The sequence below is a fragment of the Crocodylus siamensis genome, chromosome 9 (genome assembly GCF_052110815.1).
Source record: "Crocodylus siamensis isolate JL-2025a chromosome 9, ASM5211081v1, whole genome shotgun sequence".
In the NCBI taxonomy this organism is placed as follows: domain Eukaryota; kingdom Metazoa; phylum Chordata; order Crocodylia; family Crocodylidae; genus Crocodylus; species Crocodylus siamensis.
In genome coordinates, this window is record NC_143403.1 from 1,980,034 (window position 1) to 2,003,202 (window position 23,169).

The 23,169-nt window shown below is 47.6% G+C and overlaps 1 protein-coding gene across 5 annotated transcripts in view; it reads right to left on the minus strand.

Annotated features, from left to right (window-relative positions):
* The window catches only part of SPG7 (SPG7 matrix AAA peptidase subunit, paraplegin), a 48,010-nt gene that overhangs the window by 10,104 nt on the left and 14,737 nt on the right, over positions 1–23,169 (minus strand). Inside the window, exons 1-12 of one of the 5 annotated variants that reach the window (XM_090062669.1) lie at positions 20,320–20,497; positions 20,035–20,137; positions 18,511–18,600; positions 13,514–13,758; positions 12,040–12,179; positions 9,574–9,676; positions 7,888–8,013; positions 7,149–7,311; positions 5,983–6,153; positions 3,368–3,492; positions 1,836–1,938; positions 654–764 (exon numbers count right to left, since the gene is read on the minus strand). In XM_090062669.1, the coding sequence (XP_089918795.1) occupies positions 654–764; positions 1,836–1,938; positions 3,368–3,492; positions 5,983–6,153; positions 7,149–7,311; positions 7,888–8,013; positions 9,574–9,676; positions 12,040–12,179; positions 13,514–13,758; positions 18,511–18,600; positions 20,035–20,137; positions 20,320–20,481 (1,642 nt within the window). In that variant the 5' untranslated portion in view covers positions 20,482–20,497. Of the gene's footprint in view, positions 1–653; positions 765–1,835; positions 1,939–3,367; positions 3,493–5,982; positions 6,154–7,148; positions 7,312–7,887; positions 8,014–9,573; positions 9,677–12,039; positions 12,180–13,513; positions 13,759–18,510; positions 18,601–19,469; positions 19,996–20,034; positions 20,138–20,319; positions 20,499–23,169 lie in introns of those variants that run through there. The other 4 variants (XM_090062670.1, XM_090062672.1, XM_090062673.1 and 1 more) reach the window with 4 other exon arrangements.

Genomic DNA, 23,169 nt, shown 5'->3' on the forward strand with positions numbered 1-23,169 from the left:
TGGGATCTGGTTATGTGGGAATTAGCTATCCCTAGAAGCCAGACCGAGGGCTCCACTGAAGTGCACAAGAGCAAAAGGCAGCTGGCAGGATGTTCTCTATGAAGGCTCCTGTTTAAGCCAAAGCCTGAACATGTCAAATGTTCCATGCATATTCAACACTCATCCGCTCTTTCCTTATCCTGGCTGCTGAAGAAGGGGTAAAAAGGCCTCACACCTTTTAATTATAATAGTGCTGAACGATGATCAGATACACCAAGATACTCTCTAAAAATAAAATCTTATGAATTCAAACCAGCTTTTCAGATCACCCTCATTGGGTTCACTATTCTCTTTGCACCTCTCAGAGCCACTGATCCAGGCTCTTCTGAAGACTCAGGAAGACCACTAGCAGTTTGGACTCTGGTTTGGAAACTTCTTTGCCCTCATAAAGGCTAAAACTTTGTTTTAAAACATAAAAGGACAATTTTGCAGCAGCAGCAGCAAAAAAAAAAATCAGAGAGCCTGTCTCTATCCAGGAGGAGGCACGGTTAGAACCCATCCATCTTCCTAGAACTTTGCCCAGTAATTAGAACCACACTGAAGAAGCAGCAAGCACTTCAGAGGCAGCACTATCCTAGCATGTCTCCAAGAGGCTAAGGGTCAGGACAGCTCACCTGCAATGACTTTCTCCACAGCATACTCAAAGCTGGAGGTATGGATGGATTTATGGCCCTCTCTGGCAGCATGGAGAGCAGCCTCATTGCAAATGTTTGCTACGTCAGCACCTGTGAATAAGGCAGGTTACAAAAGTTACATTTTATTTGTTATGATGGGCAAGAAGAGGCAGGGGGGCAGCAGAAACAGCAAGGCAAGTCTGGAAGAGGATATAGGGAAGTAAAACACACCCGCTTCATGAGCCCCCTTTGTTACTTAGAAACAGAGAACAAACTTAATTTGTGGTGTTTATGTTGGATTTAAACAATGCAACTGCCTTGGCAATCAGCACTAGGCTGCCATGCAGGGGACACAGTTCAGCAATCAATTAACAGGGCTAAAAAGCCCAGGCTGGCTTTTGACAAGAGGAGTGTTGTGGGCCGGCTGGGATTGGCATGGGCCAGGGCGTTGTTCAAGCAGCAGCCACACAAACCTCTGCACAGAAGAGAAAGAACATCTGTTCTGAGTTTGCGTATGTGTGCGTGTGGGTGATGGTGGTGGGGGGCTGGTGAAAGAAGTCACGAAGAGGCAGCATGCTGGGGCCTGTTAGAGGGGAAAAAAACTAGAAAAAGATATTCCAGGAACTGCATGAGAAAAAAAAACATTGAGGCCCTGTGCTCAGCAGCTCAGTTTCAAGCTGCCAACTGCCCACTCTGACCAGTGGCTGGATATGGGAACCAGGAGAGTGGTTTGATTTTTTACCCTGTACTACAAAGTAACCTCTGTTCCTTTCCACCCGAGATGGAATCCTTTTTTTCCGTTAAAGCTTTTATTGATTTAGCAATCTCTTCCTGGCTCAGCATAGTGAAGTGCAGCTCATTTGCAATAGCAGCCTGGTGGTGGTAGCCTTCTCTCATAGGAATCTGGGTCACAAGCATTGTAGAGGCTCATTCCCCCTCCCTCCCCCTCCACCAGGCAGCAGACAGCCGGGTGCCTGAAAAGGTTAAGAGCGTTCCTTTTAGGCATGTTGGTATGGGAGGGACTGCCCAGGTTCTAGCCACGTCAGGAATAGATGAAGAAAAAAAAATCACCGAGACAAAATGCATCATATGTGAGGGCTGACAAAAACAAGAGCCATGAGCTCACAAGCAAGGAAACCCTGACAGTGCATCAAGCCCTGGCAAGGAACAAGCGTCTTGTACCGCTGAACCCTGGGGTGAGCTCAGCCAGGTGCTGCGAGTAGAAGCTGCCAGTCTGGGTGAGCTTCAGCCCCTTCAAGTACTGCTCGAAGATCTCTTTCCTGTCCTGTGAAGAAAAGACAGAGCATTTATAGGGAGAGGCAAGTACTCAGTGATAGCACCAGCGATCTGGAGACCGGGCAGGGGCTTTCAGTAGAACCCCAACACGCGAGGCAGCCAGCCACTTTGGTGGGAAGCTGGAAGTACAGGCCCTAAGTGCCTGGTGCTGAGGAAAGGACAAGGCCACCAGAGGGCGAAGCTGCCCCACTCCACTGCCCTCGCCCTGGGGGGCCTGGATGCATCCACAGCTCTCAAATTCAGGACAGATGCATGAAGGCTTCCAGTAAGTCCTCCCAGAGTCACTCTGTCCCCTCCCAGCTTTGGCTTTGGTTTACGGCTTAATGTTGCTTCTGCCATCATAGGACTTACGGGTGAGGAACCAGGAGCTTGGCTGGTGTGTCTGTGCCCTCCTGTGCTGTGAGGAACCCTTTTGCTCCCTGAGCAGCATGTGACAATCTCAAGATTAAGTTGGGGGCTGAATGACAGCTGGCAGGGGGCCAACAAGTGACTCATTCAGAAGATCCTGATTAAAACAATGGGCTCCATTGCCAGGGATTTTTTTACCCCCACCCACCACCACCTTCCTCCTCCAGGGCAGCGACACAGTTCATGCTTCCGGTGCCAGATCGTATCATGCATTTAAGGTATTTTGCATGGAAACCCCGAGGAAGATGGTAAAGCTGCAGATGGGAGGAGGACACGCTCTGCATGAGAGCATGTCTTCGCTGCTGGTTTCCAAGCCTCTGTTGCAATGCCAAAGGCATGGGACTGCTGCTGCTGAACAGATCCGAGCATGCTTGGGGTTCAGAAGTGGAGTCACATGTATCCAGAAACAACAGGACAAGTGGGGGACAATGAGCTGGGGGCATTGAAGGTGTATTCCTGCCCTCAGCTCTCCCCACACAGGCTGTACTAGCTACAGCACCACATTAGGTAGCTCTTAGCTTCAGATGGAAGAGCAAGAGCACACAGACGCATCATAAAACTCTTTGCCTCCAGGACACAACAGCCACCTTCCAGTAAAGCTCTCAACCACAGCTAGACAGAAGCAGGGGGAGACACCTGAAACCGTGAGTCATCCTGTCGGTGCAAAAGACTCTGCATTACCACAGTGAGTCTTTGCTTTGAGGCACAGACAAGCAACAGAAAGATGGTTCCCAATCTCTATTGGCCCACGGCCAACAAGACGGAGCAAGTACCACATTAGACTTCATTCTCCCTGGCAGCCTCAGTTTTAGTTAATTTCCCGTAGCTGTGAACAAGGCCCAACAGCCCTGCAAGGCAGACTGACAGCAAGCCATGACCATTGAAATAGGTTTGCCACTCCCACCAAAGACTTGGGCATCACCTACACAGGTATTCATGAAATGGTGATGTAGTGGGACAGCAGTTTCACAGCTATATTGGGAGGGTGAAAGGAGGGAGGTGGTATATACCTGGAGTGTTGGAAGATCAATAAAAATGTGCCGGTCGAGCCTCCCTGGTCTCATGAGAGCATCATCCAAGACATCAGCGCGGTTGGTAGAAGCCAGCACTATGACATGATCCCTGGTCCCCATGCCTGCGGCGAAACAAGAGCAAAAATAAGTGTGATGGGATTTGCTATTGCAGGGCTCCCATTCTGCTGTGCAAGGGTATAGCTGGGGTGGGGAGAAGGAAGCCACAGCTGAAAACTTCAGGGCATGAGGCAGACAAGCTGCAGACTTTTGCTTCCTGTTACTTAAGGATGCTGGCCTGGAAGGCAATCCTGCACTATTCAGGCTAGGCCATACCTATTTTCTTGTACTAACACTAGTCTTTAGTTAGCACAGCTCATCTACCCTGGTGTTTACTTCATGAACTCTGTCAGTTGTAGCCCAGTGTGAAAAGAAAGCCTCAGCCTGAAGAGCTAACCTTCCAAACTGACATCATACAAGCAACGGCAATTACCATGTATCTGGGCAATGACATTCAACACATCCAACCTGTTACCGCCAGGGTTTAGGCTGGGCCCTTGCCTCCCAGACTGTAAGAACAAAAGGAACATAAGGGTTTAGAGGTCTGGAGTCACGGGGGGTGCGGGGCCAGTGCAGGAGAAAGGCACCACGGGGCTGTTGCTTGTGTAGCTCAAGTGGGGAGCAAAAGAACCATGCTGAGTCACTGAACCATGCTGCTTATTTGTTATGTTCCATCAGGTGCCTGGAGGCCTCTGGGTATGTGTCACTCAATATATTCTTTCAAGCAGCAGATGTCAATAGGCCTGGCATACAGCAAGCTTCCAGGGAAGGCCTGGGTTGGTTCCTTTCTCTTCCTTGACTGCCAAGTCAGATGCTACAGCAAAGCAGCCTCCTGAACATAAGCCTGTTGAGTTTCAGCTCTCCCCAGCTCCCAGAAAGCTGCAAAGCTGCCAAATGTGTCAACACACACTAGCTCACCAGAGAGATTAAGGCTACAGGTAAGTCACAAGACTGGCCCTACAGGAAAAAGCAGCTTGTTCCACCATGCACCTCAGTTCTTCCTCCCCACAGGACACTGTCAGAATAAGCTCCCAAAGAGGATGAAGCACCTTCATTCTTCGGTCATGTATCACATTGCACTTCAGAGCATAATAAATAAGCAGAGAGACTGGCAGTCACATGGGGGATAACAGCCTTCATTCACACGGCAGGATTAGACTGTACCATACATTATCTGCTTTGCAGCTGGACAGATTCAGTCTTAAAATAGGTCTGACTATTAGGATGTATATAACAAAAGCAAAACTACCGGAGTGTATTCTTCTTGCATCAGCTTCTTGCTCCTAGCCTGGGTCCCAGAGGCCTGAAACATCCACTCCAAGAAAACCAAGTCAGCATCTCTGAATCTGTACTAAGCCTCCCAACATGATGTCACCTGGCTATTAAAAGGTTTTGGCTTCAGTGGCCACAGGATCAGTCATGAGGAGCAGCCAACAAAAGCAACCCCTGCGAGTTGTATTGGTGAATAAAACTAGTATTGGAAATCCAGCCTTAAAAACAAAAACAAAAAAATCTTTGCATTTGTACGGCTTAGAGACAAACTGCTTGGAAAAAGAAAGGGTTAAATGGCTTTGATTAATTTAACCACTCTGTCTCTTCCCTGCAGTAAGGGGAGAGCATCAGGCCAAGAGACTTCTTGTTTCAGCAACTGCAGTGTGTGCATCTCCAGCCACTACACTCGCAAAGCCCCACTGGAGCACAGCCACCACGGGGAGGGGGCAGACTATCAGGTCAGCGACTGGCTTGCAACAGGATCAGCTGAAGAGAAGGATTGTAGACAACAGCCATGAGCAAACGGTTGCTCCTTAATGCCCAGGGTTTGTGGTGCAGACCAGACTTTGGGATCTCACCAGGTTGAGGTCATTTACAAGGAAATGGTGTGATCAGGCTTCCCCTTCTGCTGTTCACTATGTGCTCAGAATTCCCTGCTCAAGCCACACACAGGTGTGGATGTTGTCACCTTTTACTCCAGTGAGCAGGAGGCTCCTGGTACAAGCTGGGACACAAACCTGCAGGGCTCACCCCATTTACCTAGGCTGAGTTCCATCTCCAGCACATCCATCAGAAGATCCTTCTTAACCTCCTGTGGGTTCCTCAGAGCCAACACAGGGCCTCTTCTCTCTGGGGAAATCTGGTTGCAAACAAACATCTCCATGCTCCCTGCTTCACTCACCTACCCAAGTCCAGACTTCCTTTCTGTTCACACTCAAATCTTGAGTGGGTCTCCCTGAGGTGTCCCCATGGACACCTAACCATCAGATGCAGCTCAGGATCACCACAGAGCTCTTGACATTCCCCTCCCTGCCATCTTCCTTGATCACCGTGGACACCATTTCTGGCTTTGACAAACACAGCTTCGCTGTTCCTGGACCCACTCAAAGCTGTTAAAGGAGGAGGAGGAGGGACGTGGATTTCAAGACAGATAAAATCCTTAAACTTGGGAGAGACTACAAAGAAATGTGACTGGCAAGGTGGGGGCAAAATGCAGGTTTAAGTCTGGAATCCTTGTGGAGGTAGAAAGGCCCTCCACAAGGCTGGGTGAGAGCAATACTCACCATCCATCTCCACCAGCAGCTGGTTCAAGGTCTGCTCCCCCTCAGCATTGAAAAATGACATGCTGGTTGAGCGTTTCTTACCCACAGCATCTATCTCATCAATATACACAATACAGGGGGCACGAGCCCGGGCTTCTTTGAAGAGGCTACGAACACGAGCCGCTCCAAGACCTAGGGAAGGGCAAGGAATCAGGGGAGAAATAGGGGAATTACAACGGTCAAGCTGTATACACTATATATATTTTAATTATCTGTGGTACAATAGCACCGATAGGCCACAACCAAGACAGAAGCCTGGCCCTGGTCAAATCCTTGGCAGATAATAGCCCTTGCTGTCAAGAGATTACAATCAAGCAAAAAGACAGACAGACAGACCAGAAGCGAGACATAAAAAAGTAAAATGAAAGACCAAGATCATATAGCAAATCAGGACACAAATATGCAGCATCCTAAGTCCCGACCAGTACTAGAGCACACTGCCTCTTCACTGGGCTCATAGTACTCCAGGCATCCTCAAGAGCTGCTCTAGGAAAGAAAGAAAGAAAAAAACTCTCACTCTAGGCACACCTGTCCCTGCTGTGGGTTAGAGATTCACCCACCCAGCCCCTGTGCTGTGCTCTATGCAAGAAGCCAGATTCCTAGGGAGGGCAGTCACTCTTACCCTTACACAGGGAAAGCAGCCTGGAGGGGAGAGCTTCAGTTCCAGAAACATGAGGCAATAGTGCATGTGCAGACTGGGCAGTCAGTGAGTAGGGGTCCTGGGCAACTGCTCTGCTGGTTGGGGGACATGCCTGGCTGCTGGCAGGAAAAAAAAGAGGGGCACAGCAGTGCGAATGCCACACCCTAGGCTGCAAGGAGAGCTGCAACAGGGGCTGAGGACATCAAGTTTGCTACAGGCAGCAGGACAAAGAGCTCTCCCCTGAACAGCAGAAAGGGATGGAAGGAGGTCACATTACAATAGTCAGGCAGGGAGCTCATGCTGGCAGTTGTGCCAATGGCACTGACTATCAGCGACAACACATGTTGCGTCATCTACACATACGCTCAGGCCAACCTTGCCTGGGTTTGGCTCCTTGTCCCAGGCACAGGAAGCACTTTTGCATGCTCCAGCAGATTGAACTACCCCTCCACCTGCATTCTTTCCTGTCCAAGGTCAACAGACTTACCTCCTATCACCTCTATGAACTCGGAGCCAGCCATTGCCAGAAACGGCACTTTTGCCTCAGTAGCCACGGCCTTTGCCAACAAGGTCTTTCCACAGCCGGGAGGGCCAAGTAACAGGACACCTTTGGGCACCTTGGCCCCAAGTTGGAGGTAACGGTCTGGGTTCTGCAAGCACAACACAGTTCTGTCAGTTGCTGGAGGGTAGGTGGAGGGAAATGAGGAGCGGGGGCTGGCCATGGTGTGCATTTTTAAAGGGGCAACATTCAGAGTTTAATTTGTGACTATCCAAAATAGACAAGAAAAGCGTCAGGGGCTCTGAGTTCATGTGAGCAGAAGCCTGCGCTCTCCTGCTCAGCACTCACCATTACAGAGACTGGCTTTTGCTGTCACTGGCAGCTTGTTTAAACAGGGTCAGCACAAGACAAAGAGAGAGTGCATCCTGCTTAGACCATTCAGGAACACAGGCAGCAAAGACACTGGAGCTCATTCGCCCTCACCCCCCCCGGAAGAAAGGATTATAAAACATTAGAAGTACTGTGAACAAGATGCACAGCTAAGGAAAGGTGAGCCCGAGGAATTCTACCCGACTCCAACATTCCCTCCCTGCAGGGAGGACCTCTGTCTTTTGCCGTCTAGGTCAGAATCACTCTGACCCTGGGAATCAGGCTGTGCTCATATGGGCTGTCCAGAAGATCTGCCCTCTCTGCCTCTGTTCACAGCAAAAGCATTTGTAGTTCTTACCTTCAAGTAATCCACAAATTCCTTGACCTCCATTTTGGCTTCATGCATTCCTGCCACATCCTTGAAGCTGATCCCTTTCCCAGACTTCCCGTCTACAATGGTGAAGCGAGCCATTTTCAGCTGGTTCTGTAAAGAAGACAGCATGTGACATCTAAAGGCAGAGTCTTGGCATGGAAGGAGGGGCAGACTAGCAATGCTGGGTGAGATCAGATAATGGAATTCACCTACTTCCTTGAGCTATAGGAAGCATAAAGCATGATCTCCTCTAACAAGATGCATCACAAAGCCCAGCATATGTCTCTGTTGTAACTGAGCAGAGCAACTCAGTGCCACCAGCGTTTCACTTTTGTGAAGACAGTAGTGCCATTCCGGTAACAGTGGCTGGGACTGCCAATTCAGTAACTTTCTTAACCGATACCTTTTCCAGTAATAGACACAGAGGAAACCTGCAGCAGCTCCACCTCCCAACCAAACAATCAAGTTCCAAATCTGAGCAGAGGGCCCAGATCCACAGGGCAATATCCTCATTCTGATTTCTAAGCCTTAGACCTTAGGTATATTTGGGCTGGATATACATGAATGTGGAGAAACATAAGTGAATGGCTCTTTACCATCAATACACCACTCTGCACTATGATCTGGCACTGCTGCCACAGTTTCTGTTCCAAGGCAGTTCACAAATGGAACTACAGGCTCTCAAATGTAACAGGCACCACATTTGAGCCTCCTGTTGTGCGTTAAACCACAGTGACAGTCAAAACAACAATTTAGTTAAACACCTTCCCTGTAACTGCTCATTATGCTTTGCTGAAAACAGCTACTAAGATTTTTTTTTTAAGGTGCGTGGGGAGTTTGTTTCGAGGGTCTGAACTGCCATACAGGTCCAACTGCAGAGAGTCAGACAGGGAGGGCCCAACTATAACCACACATGCCAGAGCAGAAACTAGCCCAGAAAGCCCCCTGCGGTCCAAGCTTTTTTAAAGCTCCTCTGCTCTTCCAAGCAGTTGCATTTCATTCTACAAAATGAATGCAGAGCCAGCAAAGAAATGCCCAGGCAGAGATATGCTGGGAAACATCTTAATGGGGATTTGGATTCGGTGCTCTCTTCATTCAAGAGTCCCTAGGATTAATGCAACCACACCCAGGTCAGATTTACACAGTCCTGTCTGCTTATGGAGGGGCACAGGGGATTTGACTGATGTTACACACAGGGCCTGTGGCATGAGGAGAAGAGGCCAGCCCCTAATGAAATCCAGAATTTGAACGTATTTTATACATTGAGAAGTCATTTTGCAAAAACCAGAGATTCCTACTCACAACTGTATGGGAAGCATGTTGGCAAGCCAGAACGAAAAACACCATTTGCAGCTGCAACTCATTAGTGAGCTTTGAAAATAGCATAGCAAACTGCATTGCAAATTCACTGAGCTCAGCCCTTCTTGCTGTCAGGGAAAGAAAGGGCCTCAGCTGAAGCCAGTTACTGTATAATCTAGTCAGCTGATCAGGATAGGAAAAGATGCAAGATATGTCAAGACCGCACAGTTTCTGGCATCAGTTAATTCTCATCTTCTGTTGACTTTATGAGGGGGAGAGGGGGGGAAGGAGGAGGAGGAGATCAGGCCAATACAAGATGAGACAAACCAAAAGCTTCAAGACAACTAAAGCAGCTGGGCTTGGTGTACTTACAAAGGCACTGAATCCTCCTTCCCATTCTGCTCTCAAAGCCAGACGGCCGAAGTACCAAAACATGGCTATTCCTAATACGAGTGATCCCACGGAACGGAGGGCCCTGAGAAACAAACACAACACGGTAGCAAGCCAGGTACAGATTTCAGCAGATGGTCACAAGACACTTATTCAACTGATCTATTATTGGGATATTACAAAGGCCTTAGCAGTTCATCTAGAAGTGCAACAACAGAGAGGAAAAAAACACCAGAAGAAAAATGGCATCAAGAATATTTTTCATACAACAAAAACCACAAGTTACATAACTGAAAGGGGTCAACAGAGGCCAGGCAGATACAGACGATATCTGCCAAAGTGACACTACCTTATCACCTCTTTCAGAGGAATATCTGCTCGTGATAAAAATGGGCTAGATCTTGTGCAGCTGATTTATGCCTCACTCAGGATCCGGTAGGGGTAAGGCAGCATACTTCTCCAAGTGAGGAGAGCTAGACAGAGGGGCCTAATGGCTTCTTTGCATGGATTGGACCTAGCACCTTAAATCCTTTGGGCAGCTAAAGGTTTGGCTCCTTAGATCAGAGCCACCACAAGGCTGCTCAATTCTACATGGGCTAGTAATGGGCCCTCAGGGCCAGTTACTCAGCCAGGGATCACTAGACTGCAAAGTCCAATCATGGTCCTTGGATCATGGTCACGGTTCTTAGGCTCTCTATGCATACAACACTGCTGGGTCCCCAGACCCTAAAGCTTTGTCTACAGCACAGGGAGTTAGAAAAAATAGTCACCTTTATTTTGCCAACAGTGCAAACAAGGGCTTGGTTCTGCACAGTGCCTAGCATCTGAACAGGCCCAGATTTGCAAGTACTGTATACCTCACAGGATCAGGCCCTGAATTCTGAAGTCACTGCGAATAATGTACAACCCTACATCTTTTAGGGTTCCTCTTTTCACAGGAGAACAATGATGTTAGGTAATGGATATGCAGCCAGGAACACAAGCTTGCTGCTTATACAAAAAAAAAGTTGGGGGAAAAAAACATTATAAATCTACAAGTTTCAGTCACATGATCAGAAGCAATAAATGCTGCATCTCATTCTAAACTAGTTCCCTTCACAGTCAGGGATGAAAAATTGCCATGTCTATTGCTCTTCAGGAGCCCCTGAAGGAAAGCCCATGCACACCCAGTTGATGCTGTTACCATCTGCTACATTACAAGAATGCAGCTAAGTAATGCTGGAAGACAGCTATGGCTCCCCTGAACCAGCAGGGTAATTTGAAATGTCACAGCACCCTTTCCCTTCCATTTTTATGGTAAAGGAATATCTTGGGCTAGAAGATGCCAGATTTCTGCAGCTTTGCTAGTGGCTTAGAGTAAGCAGTTGATTAAAAGCACTTCCTACACTCGAGTCATGCACATGCTTAGAGAGAGCTTCCCTCTACCATGGTCTGTTTGCCCTCCAGGAAGGAGGTGCTTCTGGACATGTCCAAGTCCCTAGTAAGGGGGCTTCATAAGTCTGTTTGTACTGTGGATTCCATAAATCTTGTTTTGCAAGAACATGCTGCCAGCTTTACTAGAAGGACAAATAAACCACAGCAGCAGCAAACAGACTGTAAGATGCTGGTACTGGTGTTTAGAAACAAAAAAACCCTAGATTCCAGTCAGCACTCTTGCATCCTTTCAGGGAGGTTTCTCTCCCCACCCCGCCTCCTCTTTTCACTCCTCTCTTGCAGGCTGATATTAGAATTAAAAGCTTTAGCCAGTGTTGAATTGTTTTGACAATGACACCTGGGATTTGGACTGGGAAAAAAAAAGTCTATAAATTTAATAGGAGCCCTTGCTTCTCGCTGACACCGAGTCTTATCATTAAAGCCGTTCGTCTCGGCACACGGCTCCAAGTCAGAGCGAGTGCCAGATCCTGCTATCTGTCTGATCTGCAGCTATTGTTTTCATGGGCCAAAGCTAAGGGGGTTTATTTTTATAAACTGGCTCAACCCACCTTAAGCCAGTTTCATGTTTAAAGTAGGGAAAGGCTGACTAGGATTCCCACTTCTCTTTGCGCTGGCGGATAATGTCACATTTGGTGAGCCCACTGTGTTACAAGGTTTATCGTGGTTTGCAGCATGAGAATCGATTAAAAGGACAGAAGTGCTCCATTAGGAAATTACTTTTACAAAAATCCATAGCAACTCACGCCAGCTCTCTCAGGCTTGCAGATCCTCACTCTAGGGACTCTGAGCCTCTTGCACATTTCTGTCCTTTGCCAACATTTGCTGGTATCAGTTGAGTCCTGCAGAAGGAGCTCAGTCCCTGATGTTTAGATGCCTTCTAAAACAGGGCCTATGGTTGTAAGACACTTGTACACTCTTCAGGGCAGGGGCTGCCTCTGTTCTGGAGTTTGTGCAGTACTGTGCATAGGGTTACAGCCATAACATACATAAGCAATAGCAATTAACACAACATACTTTTCAAAGGGGCTATGGCGCTGGTAGGAAACTGGGATCCTGTCCTTTCTGTCAATGTTCAGCTGGTCCTCCAATGCGCTCAGCTTTTCTTCAAACTTGTCAATATTGACCACAGGCATTCTGAAAACCTGTACACGTGCCTGGACAAAGAAGACAGAGAGAGACACGTGGTAGCGTAAAGTTACAGTAGCAAGTACTAGCATAGGGGGATCAGGGTAAACTCCCCTCTAACTCAGGGTCACCGTCTGTCCAGCAAGTGCACCAAAACAGGAGCAAGTAGCAATGGAACAGAACTGAGACCAAAGGAAAAAAAATAACTCTCGCCTTTCAGTCACACAAAGACATGCATGCATCTATACAGTTACATTTTGAGGCAAAGTGCAGAAAATCTCAGCTAACGAACTAGTCTCCAGAAACGGCAATGACTGTGTGCAACTTGGAGGACGGTGTTATTCCTTAAAAAGGCCATTTTTACCGGTAGCTTGGATCCACCTGTGCACCTGCTCAGAAAAAGGACGTCCATGCCAGTCCAGTTTCCTGCATGTGGTTGAGATCCTTTAGAGCACTTTTGTACATCCCACACAACAGTGAATGCCACGAAGTGGTTTGTGAACTCACTGAAGAAAATGAACCAATGACCAAATAAATGATTTACTGTCTAACCCAGTGCTTCTCAGCCTTTTTAGGCTCAGGGCACCCCTTGCTAGGCTCAAGTCCCAGCTCTTAGTTTTCATTCTTTGGAGGTTTTTTTTGATTTTGGAAAAATAATACAATATTTTTTTCTGTTGCAAAGAACTCAGAAAGACCACAACACATAGGCCTTTCTTAATACTATGAATTCCTATTTGAAATCTCTGGGCTTATCTTGCGAATGATATTTGCACATATAAAAACCCTAACATTGCATGGCATGATGCAGCACCCCTGAAAGAATCTCAAGGAACCCCATGGTGCTGCACCCCAGGGTGCTGCGGATCTACTCAATTTCTGATATTTCTCAGCAGTGACTCCTGATAAAAGCCCAGCAGGTCAATGCTTAATGTGCACTCAAGGGTTTTGTTTATTAAAAGAAATAAAAGGGTCTATGCATTTAGGGATTGTCAAGGATCCGAAACAAAATACCACATAGGTGGCTGTGACCATCTCTGCCCGTCAGCCAGTAGCAAAAAATTTGTACTCAAAGGCATCTTAATTGAGTCTATAAAAGGAAATATTTAAAGGGGCAAAACAAAGAAACAAATCAAAACCCTTTACATTTTTAGAGGTCTGTGACAGTTTTTGTGATATTTAAGCAACCATCATCAGAGAAGAGATTAAAATCCATAATTAAAAATTGGTTTAAATGGCAGAAATCCCCCGAACTTCACATAAGTGACATAGCAGCAGCTGGGGCTTTCTTTAACGAAGACATATTTGATAAATTTCTCCAACAACTTGATCTGGGATTATTTATTTCAGCAGCAAAGTCACTCACATGTTGTTTATGTATGATTGCTCCTGGATACAGAAAGATCTCCACTATGCCGGTCTCTGGATTCACCTGCACCCTCTGGATCTCCCCCTTGGCTAGCATCTCATTTGCAAACTCGTTCCAGGTAACACTGGCCGCATTCCCTCTCTGCCACTGTATCAGAATCCAGACGACGGACAATATAAGTAACTGGTTCAATCGAGTGTAGAAAGCAAATCGTTTCTCCTTCTCGCGCTTCTTCTCCTCCCCTTTGGAAAAGGAGAGGGGTATGAGAGAATGAAAAGATCTGAAGAATGGACACACAGCACACCACAGACTTGGTCATGAGCACTGTCAGCCTGCTGACTGACATGCAGCTCTTCCTGGAAACCTATGCTTAAAAGCAGTATCTGGTCTGTGCTGAGGTGCTGCAGAGCCAGTTTTCCAGCAAGGCTGATGGAGGCCCAAAGAGATCGCGTGACCAGTCCAAGGTCATACACAGTGAATCAGTGTTTTAGATTATGTTACAGCCCTGGACTGTTCTGGCTCCCCGACTTCGTCAGACCGCAAGGCCTCCTCAACTGCCCTCATTACGTAGCACTAGTTCAAAAGCCTGTTTATGGAAGTGCAAGCAGCCAGATCCAAAATTAACAGTTGCTAGGAAGGAGGGAAGTTTGCCTTTTAATAACTGGCAAATATTTGCTTGTATCATGCTGCCACTTTCTACCCTTAGAATCTGTTGTAGCTGCTGCCACTTTCAGCTGCTCCCCCTGCCCCAAAAGCCAAAGCTGAAAGAGAGAGACTGTGTGCACAGACTATGTAATAGATACAGATAAGGGTCACATTTTTCATTTCAATTGTCAGTTTGGTAAAAGGAGGAAATGAAACAGCAATAAGAGTTCAAATCTTGTTTTTAGAAGGTATCTACTCTCCTGCTTTGCACGGAATAATCTTTAGCACATTTTAAAAAGCTTTGATCAGTTGCTTCTGTTTTCACTTAAAAGAGTCTAATCTTGGTCCAGAAGGTCAAAAATCCATTAAACAGTTAGCCAATCCACCAAATGTCCCCTCCCTACTCCAAACTGAGAAACCGTTTATTTCAACTGTCTGGCCCGATACATATAAAAGATCAAACAAAACCATTGGAGCCTTGCTGCTGAAACCAAACCAAAGCCTTTGAGTAATACTGTAACCCGGAATGGGTAAAATACAGCCCACGGGCCAGAACCGGTCCATCAGGGGATTTTATCTGGCCCGCGGCAGGTCCCTTGGCTTCACTCAGCCCAAATGTGGGGGGCAGCCCAGGCCATGGTGCATGTGGCTGGTCCTGACGCCCCCAGGTATGCAGCAGGGCTCAGGTGGCATGGCAGCCAGACTGCTTCCTGGCAGCCCCAGCAGCAGCACCTCCTTCTGGCTGCCACTGCCAATACTGGACCCCTGCTACCATCACAACCTGGCACTGCTACCTGGCCAACCCAGCCCGTCTGCCCCACATCCACTCCCAGGGTCACTAGAAGGTACAGGTAAGGTCTCCATGGAGATCACCCTAGGACCCACACAGGCAGGGTGCACTCAGCTGGGTGGATGGGGAGAAGGACAGGCCAGGAGGGCTGGGGCGGGATCACACGCTGGGACAGCGTGGGGCCAAGGCCCAGGGCAGAGCCACAATGCACCGCCTGCACATCCCTGCAACGGGCACTGGTTCTGCGGACTGTAGCCCTGCACTGTCACCGCCCCACGATCCAGGCCCTGGCCCTGTTCACCCATCCCAGACGCTGTTCCCTGCCTGCCTGAGGCCCCATCCCATCCCCCTGGTTGAGCATGCCTTGCCTGCATAGTCCATGATTTTGACAGATGTTCACTTAATCCTATGCTAGAAGACTTATGGGAGGAGTAAAATATTACAAAATATCAATAATAATAAATAATAATAAAATTAAATAACACCCTTAACCACTTGTGTTTTGCCCTCCTAAGTAGTACTGCACTTCTTGATTAGGTCTTAGCTCCTAAAAACCTCAAAAGGCCAACAACATTTACATTAGCTAAGACACCAACTGCAAACCAAGATACTTTTAGCTGGTTGTTCTCTCTTTTTCAACTCAAGCTACTCTTTATAAAATGCCACCTGTTAGTTTTGGCTCATTTTTGAGTGCAGAAAAATAAGAGGAATTCTTCTGTTGCAAAAAACTCAGAAAGACCACACCAGGGCAGGTTTTTGACACTCTGGATTCCTATTTTAAATCTCTGGGTTTATCTTTTGAATCACACATAGTTGTTTGCTCACCTAACAAACCCTGGCAAGCTTAAAAAAACCTCTCACAGCACCCTGGTGAAGAATTACTGCTCTAAGCCAAAACAGATATTAGTATTATAAAATAAACTTTATGTCGACATTTAATCTAAACTTCATGGTGCCGAGAGAAAATCTCAATACATTCTGTGCTAGTTAAGCTAAGCAAATCCTTATGCATGGTGTATAAAAAAAGAAAAAGGACTAATAGGCTACTACAAGGCCTATTCCATAGATGGATTTAATTCAACAGGTTATGCACTGAACATACTTGCCTTTTGTCTTAATATGCAAAAAGCATCTAGTCAAGTAATTTAACTTTAAAACCCCACTGGAAGTATGGCTGACATATATCCCTGACTGTCTGCATCTAATCCACGTTCTTAAAACTCCAGCCTCTTCCAGGCTGCAGAAAGTCTAGAGTCTGGAAAGGGCAGTGTTGGCAGAGGACTCTGTTTCAAGTGCTGACTACAACTTGATAAAAAACACAAACATCATCCCCTCTGCATTTGGACCTGGATGTTCTTGATACAGAATTTACTACCCACAACACTGTACGTAAATACCATTCTACACACCAACATAAATTACGCCTGCACCACTGGACTGTTAAGTGCATCTGCCTGCTGCAGCCCAGATTAGATTTATTTGCAAATTCATAACAAATGCTCTGACACTGGAATTTATCACTAGCCACCAATTAGATCCTACACACAGCACAACAAAACCAGGGAACAAAAATACGACCAATCAGACACTAAAAAAGTCCTCTGTCCTTCAGATATGCAGCATCATTTTTCAAGTGTTTCCGAGCTCTATTCACTGTTTAACAGGAAAGGTTTGGCGCTAAACAGAAACAATGCAGCTTTTCAGATAAAGTCATAGCTTCAGAACAAAGTGACAGCTCAGGTTCTATGTTCACCCATCCCCTCTGTTCTTTCATGCCATTTCCTAACTGCTACATTATCAGCTAGATCCAGCTACACAAGAATGAGTAAACTAATCACAAAGCTTGGGTCTAATAGCCAACAAAGTCTTATAAAAAAAAAGAGAATGAAGCGAGGATCCCTTAAAACCAGGTGATATCTTGCAATGTTAAATGAGGACTAAAACAGGCAAAGACTTTGCTTTTGCCAAAGAAAGTGAGCTGACTCTGAAAGATGTGAGTCCAAACACAAATGGCTTAAGCGTTGCTAGGATTTTCAGAGAGATCTCAGGTGGTAAAGCACTTCCAGGCCTCTACAGAAAAATACTGTTAAAGCCCTTCTCCCTCCTAAGTATCAGATGAAAGCAAGACTGATGGATACAGTACATCCCTTCAGAGTATGGGGCTTCTCCCATCTTTCTAGGTTTTTCTCATGAGAGACAGCCATAACTTTGAGGAGACCACTGCAAAACAGGTCACAGTGAAATCATAGCTGGAACAGTGTATCTTACAACAATGCACTTTTTGACTTAAGACCCAGAAATGCCCATGCCTTCAATGCTACAGCTGAGCACATTCAGAAGACAATGCCTTAAGAAGCTAGAGAAAAGGCACTTACTGCTGCCAGAGGTGGTCCTTTACTCCATATTCAGGATGGTACAGCTGACTATGCACTTTAAACCTCCTGGTTACTATACCTTGGTTATCTTGCTACTGCAGTTTGTCAGAAAATGCAGCCACCCTTACAGAGCAGCATTCATGTTATAGCATTAGCTGCTTGCAATAAATAACAGTGACTGGAGACAACACTTGCAGGCAACAGCTGTGGGAACATTTCCAGCTCTTTACCCTCAAAAAAGCCTTCATGAAGAAATGATTTGCCATTAACCCCAAACCTGAACTCTATGATTAAAAGCTTGCAGGGCTGCAGTGACAGTCCGAGGAGTTCTTTTTAATAATTACTGCAGAGACCATCTTTCCCCTGGAGACATGGAGGAGGACTCCACCTCCCAAAGTCAAATTATTCATTCATCACAGGAGAAGAAAGGCCGCAGAACTCAGCAGGTTACTGTTTACAAATGTGTAACAGCCACGGTATTTCTTAGAGGATCTCTGGGGTAGTCATTCTTGTGTGGTCTGCCTGGCACCACAAAACCCAAACTCTCAGAAAAAAAATGCTCAGTGCAGGTCCTGTGTGGCGCAGCATCTCATGATAAATTCTATATCAGTCTATATCAGCACCTGTTTCTCTCAGTTTGCTACTGCAGGAAAAGGTTAGGCGGACAGGAGGAGCATTCCTTGCATAAAGGAGGCAAGAATGAGGACCTTGAATTGGATTAAAGCATCCAGGCCCTGGCACTTCCCTGGCTAGGTGGACGCCACAGGGGCACTGTTCTGTTTGGCACTGGACAAATGCAATGCCATACTTTCTATGCCATCAGTAAGCCTCAAAGCATGCTACAAAAGTGTTAAGTACCATTACCTCCATTCTACAGATGGGCAAATAGAAAAAGGCAACAAAACAACTTGCTCAAGGTCACCTAGCCGAACAGGCATAGAGCCAGAAAAAAATATGCTGACTCTCAGGGCTCTGTCCACTAGGACACCGTGTCTCAAATTTGGCAGCTTTAAAGGTGATATTTGTGAACATTTGACACTGACACTCTCCAATATTTGAAGCAATAACTATTACTATGAATTTAGGTGGCATCCTGTGGATATTGCCTATTCCTACCCTACACACATATGGATGTCACTCTGATTTGGAACCTGTGCTTTATTACTTTAAAACTTCATACGTACCCTTATCATCCCTCGAAGATTTCTTTTTGGGTCTTTCATTTTTATCATTATTCCACTGAGAGCCCGAGGTAGTAAAATAGCATGTGCCACCTATGAACAAATATAGTTAGGAGTTTAATAACAGATGGGACGACTCAGTTCTGGGGAAGAGGCCCAGAAAGGGAAGGGAGGCAGATAAGCCTCAAATGCACCAAGGAAAAAGTTCTGTTCTCACACGTGCACGACTCCCATCAATGCCAACAGAAAACTAGAACAAATGTGAGCGAGAGAGGGGCAATTTGGCATAGCATTTCTAATCAATGTTTTTTTCCCCCCCCAGTAATCCATTCAAACTACAGCTCCATTTAGAAATAGTTTGAAGATAGCAGGTGACTCCCCTGGAAAGAACTCTTCAACAGTTCCTGAGCATGCACATTTGCCAGTAAAGTGACAGCTTGGAGCTTGCACAAGCAATGGTAAAGGTGCACTACGGGAAACATGGCATGTGCTGCCAATGAATACGGCCTGGCAGCCAACATCATTTCAACACCTATATAGAAAGCCTACCAAGCAGGTGGCTGCTGCATGCTAAGGAAGGCCGCCTTTGCCAGGGGAACATATGAAAGAGAGAGAGAGAGTGAGAGAGTAAGTGTGTGTGTGTGTGTGTGTGGGGGGGGATGTTAGCAGTTGTCTTCCTGTCTAGAGCAGGGAGGCTCGACCCAACGATATGCGAGGTCTTTCCAGTCCCTAACGTCTATGATGTTCAGGCATGACATAAAATAACTGGATGCTGTTGGTGTCATCATTATCCATTCCTTCTAGGGCTCAGAAAGGTGGGCAAGCCTAGAAAGCAAGGTACTGGATGGAGGAAGTTATAGTACTCCCATATTGGAGGGTCCACCAGAGTTGGCGAGGAATGCATGGACTCCCCCCCACATCATGTAAGGAAGGGAGTTTTTTTAAACACAGCACACACATGCCTGGAGCGACTGCTCATCAACGAGCTGCTGGTCGGACCCCGAGATCATCACGACTTCACAGACGTTTGGGCCGGGAGGGACCTCGAAGATCATCGGGTCCAGCCTCCTGCCCGCCCCAGGGGCAGGAAGTCAGCTGGGGTCACAGGATCCCAGCAAGATCAGCATCCAAACGCTTATCTTGGCGCAGGGAAACTACCCATGGCACAGCAACCAGAGTCTGGTTTTAGGTTTAGGCTTCTGGCACTTCCGCGGTTCGCTCAGCTCCCGTACACTTGTGAACTGGGGGCGCGGTTTGAACTCCCAACAGAGCGTTGCTGTGGTAAAGATTTCCTCGTCACCAGTCCCTCACGGAAAAGCCCAAGATTCCTCCACTCTAAACACGGAAACACTCGAACGAGCTGCCGCAGGGGCTGTCTGTGGCATGTTACCGAGGCCAGGAAGCTGACCACGGCTGGGATTACTTCCGCTTCAGAAAGACGCAAAGGGCCCTTTGGGGACACCAGTGGACGACCTGCCCCCGGGGATGGACCCGACAGCGGTCTCGCCCCCCGGATGCACAGCTCACCCAGGAGTTTCCAGAGCCCAACGGGGTGCTGCAGCAGATGCCGCTTTGCCAGCGAAGCGCCGAGCCCTTGAAACGTGGGGGTGAGCGGTCGCGACAGGAGGCTCTGCGGAGACGGAAAGACGGGAAATCAACCAGGGCCATGTCAGGACGCGGGGAAGGAGGGGAGATCTGTTCTGTCGCAGGGCGTGGTGCTGCTCTTGGCTGGGCCGAGGAGAGGGAGGGCGAGAGCACCCGCCCGGCTCCCCTCCCCCAGACCTCTCGCACACACGCGGGCACTCCGCCTACCTGAAGCACGCCGCCGCCTTGCAGGGCCCGGGCCCAGCCCCGAGGGCAGCGGCCTGGAGCCAGGCGCCGCCAGCGAGGTCCCCGCAGCAGCAATAGCAGCGCCATAACGCGCCGCGGCCTGCCACCGGGACCGGAAAAGCCGCCTGAAGTCGCGGCGGCCATCTTGGAGCCGCTGCCCGCTTTCAAGATGGCCGGCGTCTCGCGGAGCCGGCCGGGCGAGCCCCGCCCCCTCCCCTCCTAGCCCCGCCCCATTGATGCAGCCTAGGGCTCTCTGTGCTGAGAAAAGGGGGTGTGAGCTAATACCTAGTGGGTGTAATTAAAGATAGCGCCTCTGCCGCAAGTCCTGGTTCCGCTGGTGCCTAGGGGGATCTGGGCAGCTTTCAGGCACAGGCGCCCTCCCCCAGGCACAGGAGATTACAAAGACCACACAAGGTCTAGGTACAAAAGGAATCCAAGCTCGTGGCAGAGGTGATCTCTCTCCTCAGACCAGCTACGTAGTCTCAGAATAAATGCGTAAATAAATAAATGTCTTTACTGACAAGCTTTCAGGCACAGGCACCCATCACCAGGCACAGGAGATTGCAAAGGCTGCACAAGTTCTAGGCACAAGGAATCCAAGCTCGTGGCAGAGGTGATATCTTTAATTAGAACAACTAGATATTTGCAAAAAAAAAAACAACGAATTTGTTTGAAGGGTTTTTGGTTGTAGCTGTGTTGGTCTAAGGACATAGGCAGGCAAGTTTCTTTTGAGTAGATGTGATGTCTTTTATTGAACCAACTGAGTAACTGGAAAAAGTTCTTAGCAAGCTTTTGGGTGAAGTTACCCTTTGCCAGGCATAGGGAGTCTGCTAGTCTTTGTTTGCAAGCTTTCAGGCTCAAGCATCCTTCATCAGGTGTAGGAGATTGCAAAGATTGTAACAGTTGTCCTAGGTAGACATGAAAATTCATATTTCATTTCTTAAGCCCTTAGTAAAGCACTCAGGAGGAAGGGAGGATACAGCACTTGCCCCCCGCCGCCTCCTCTCTTGGAGGTGAAAGCCAAAAGCTCCCCATTCTGGAGCCATTTATTCCACCTACCACTTGCACTTCTTTTTGGGGTTGCCTGGGGATAAACACCGCAGGAAGACAGTCTATGTTGCCTGGAAGTGACGAACTAAGGAGTGACCCTTGGAACAGGATCTCTCCGTGCTTTAGGAGCTGGGTCAGCTGTACCAAATTCAAGTGTTTTCCAGTGAAATTCTACTCCCACTGACAGGGAGTGACAGCAGGGGGCTACTGATGGATCCTATGCTCGGGGCTTGTTCTGCTGGTGAACAGGCGTGCTTTCATGGGCGCAAGACCCCCAGTGCCAACCAGAAGGCTGGTGATAAATAGGAGCAAGTAGTCACATGGACACTGATGTATCAAACCATGATTTATCCCGTTCCTGAGCCAAAAGCATATGTAATATTTTTCCCCTGCAAACTTTTAATCATAGACCTGCAAGGGGCTTCTGAACTATTCTCTCTCTTCCCTTTGCCCAGTCCCCTCCCCGGTCTACAGTTACAGTCTTGTTCATGCAACCATACCGGTGTGAAAGAGAAATCACTCTCCAAAGGATTCTGCTCTGCTGATACAGGCCCCGGTGTGAGTCACTTTGGCAAAAGAGCCCTTCCACATGTTACTCCGGGAAACCGATTTAAGTGGCATCAACCTATATTCTTATATATTCTTATGTATCCAGGAGGGAGATTTGCCCACACAGCTCCGGCAGGAAGTGCAAGTTTGCTGTTGCTATCATCATTCAAACCCACTTCTCTCTCTTTGGCGAAGGGTTTTGAGGAACCCATCTGTTGTCAGGGGGTGGACTTCCCTCACACCCTCCAGAATCTGGTGTCAGCCCTCTGCTCTGCTCTTCTGAGATTAATTCTCTCCCCTTTCCCAAGGCTGATGATCTCCTCACATAGCCACTTGTCTTCCGCTCTGATGTTGCTGGCTGTACCCTTCTCCTGGAAACCCTGTCTGCCTCCAAAAATTCTGGCTGACTGTCCTCTTACTTTGCAGATCCTTCTCCTCCTCCCTTCCCTGCTCTATCACCACTCCCCAGAGTTCTGTCCTTGTTTTCCCCTACCGCCAGCCCTGCTATGACTTCATTCATTCCCATCATCTTGTCTCTCATCTCCATGCCGATGGGTCTTTCCCCCCCTGAAGTTATGGTCTGTCTAAGCTCACCTGTCTTCCCAAGTGCTTGACAGCTTTTTTTTAAATGGAAGGTTATGGTGCTAGGTAAAAGAAAAATAATACATAGTTACCTTTTGAGAGGCTCTTCCCCCTCTCCTTGGTGTGTCTAAATTAACATCCCCTTTCTGGAAGAGTCTCTTAGGATGTTAATTGTCATCTGCCCCCTGGGATGTGTCTGAGTAAACCTTCTACTTAGCAAGGTCTATTAGCATGTTAATATCCTCCTCACTCCTGGAAGTCTTTTTGTATCACTGGCTTAATTGTCAAACAGCTTAATTTATAGACACAAAATTAAACTCACTCCAATTCATACTGGATGGTCAAAGCTTACAGCTTCCTGGCGGGGATAGGACAGGCCACAATTTGGAAGCTAAGGGCTTGTCTACACTATAAAGCTCGTGCCAGCAATACTCCACTTAGTGGAGATGCAATGGATGCTGCAATGGGAGGGCTTTTACCGCAGAGCTCCTGCACAGTCCTGCATGGTATGTGCTGTACTGATGAGAGTTCTTTTAACAGCACCGTTGGAGTCACTATGGGAGTCTGGCCAGCATTATCTGGCCTGGAAACCTTCAAGAGGAGACTAGACAGTCACCTTGCTGGGATCACCTGACCCCCAGGTATCTTTCC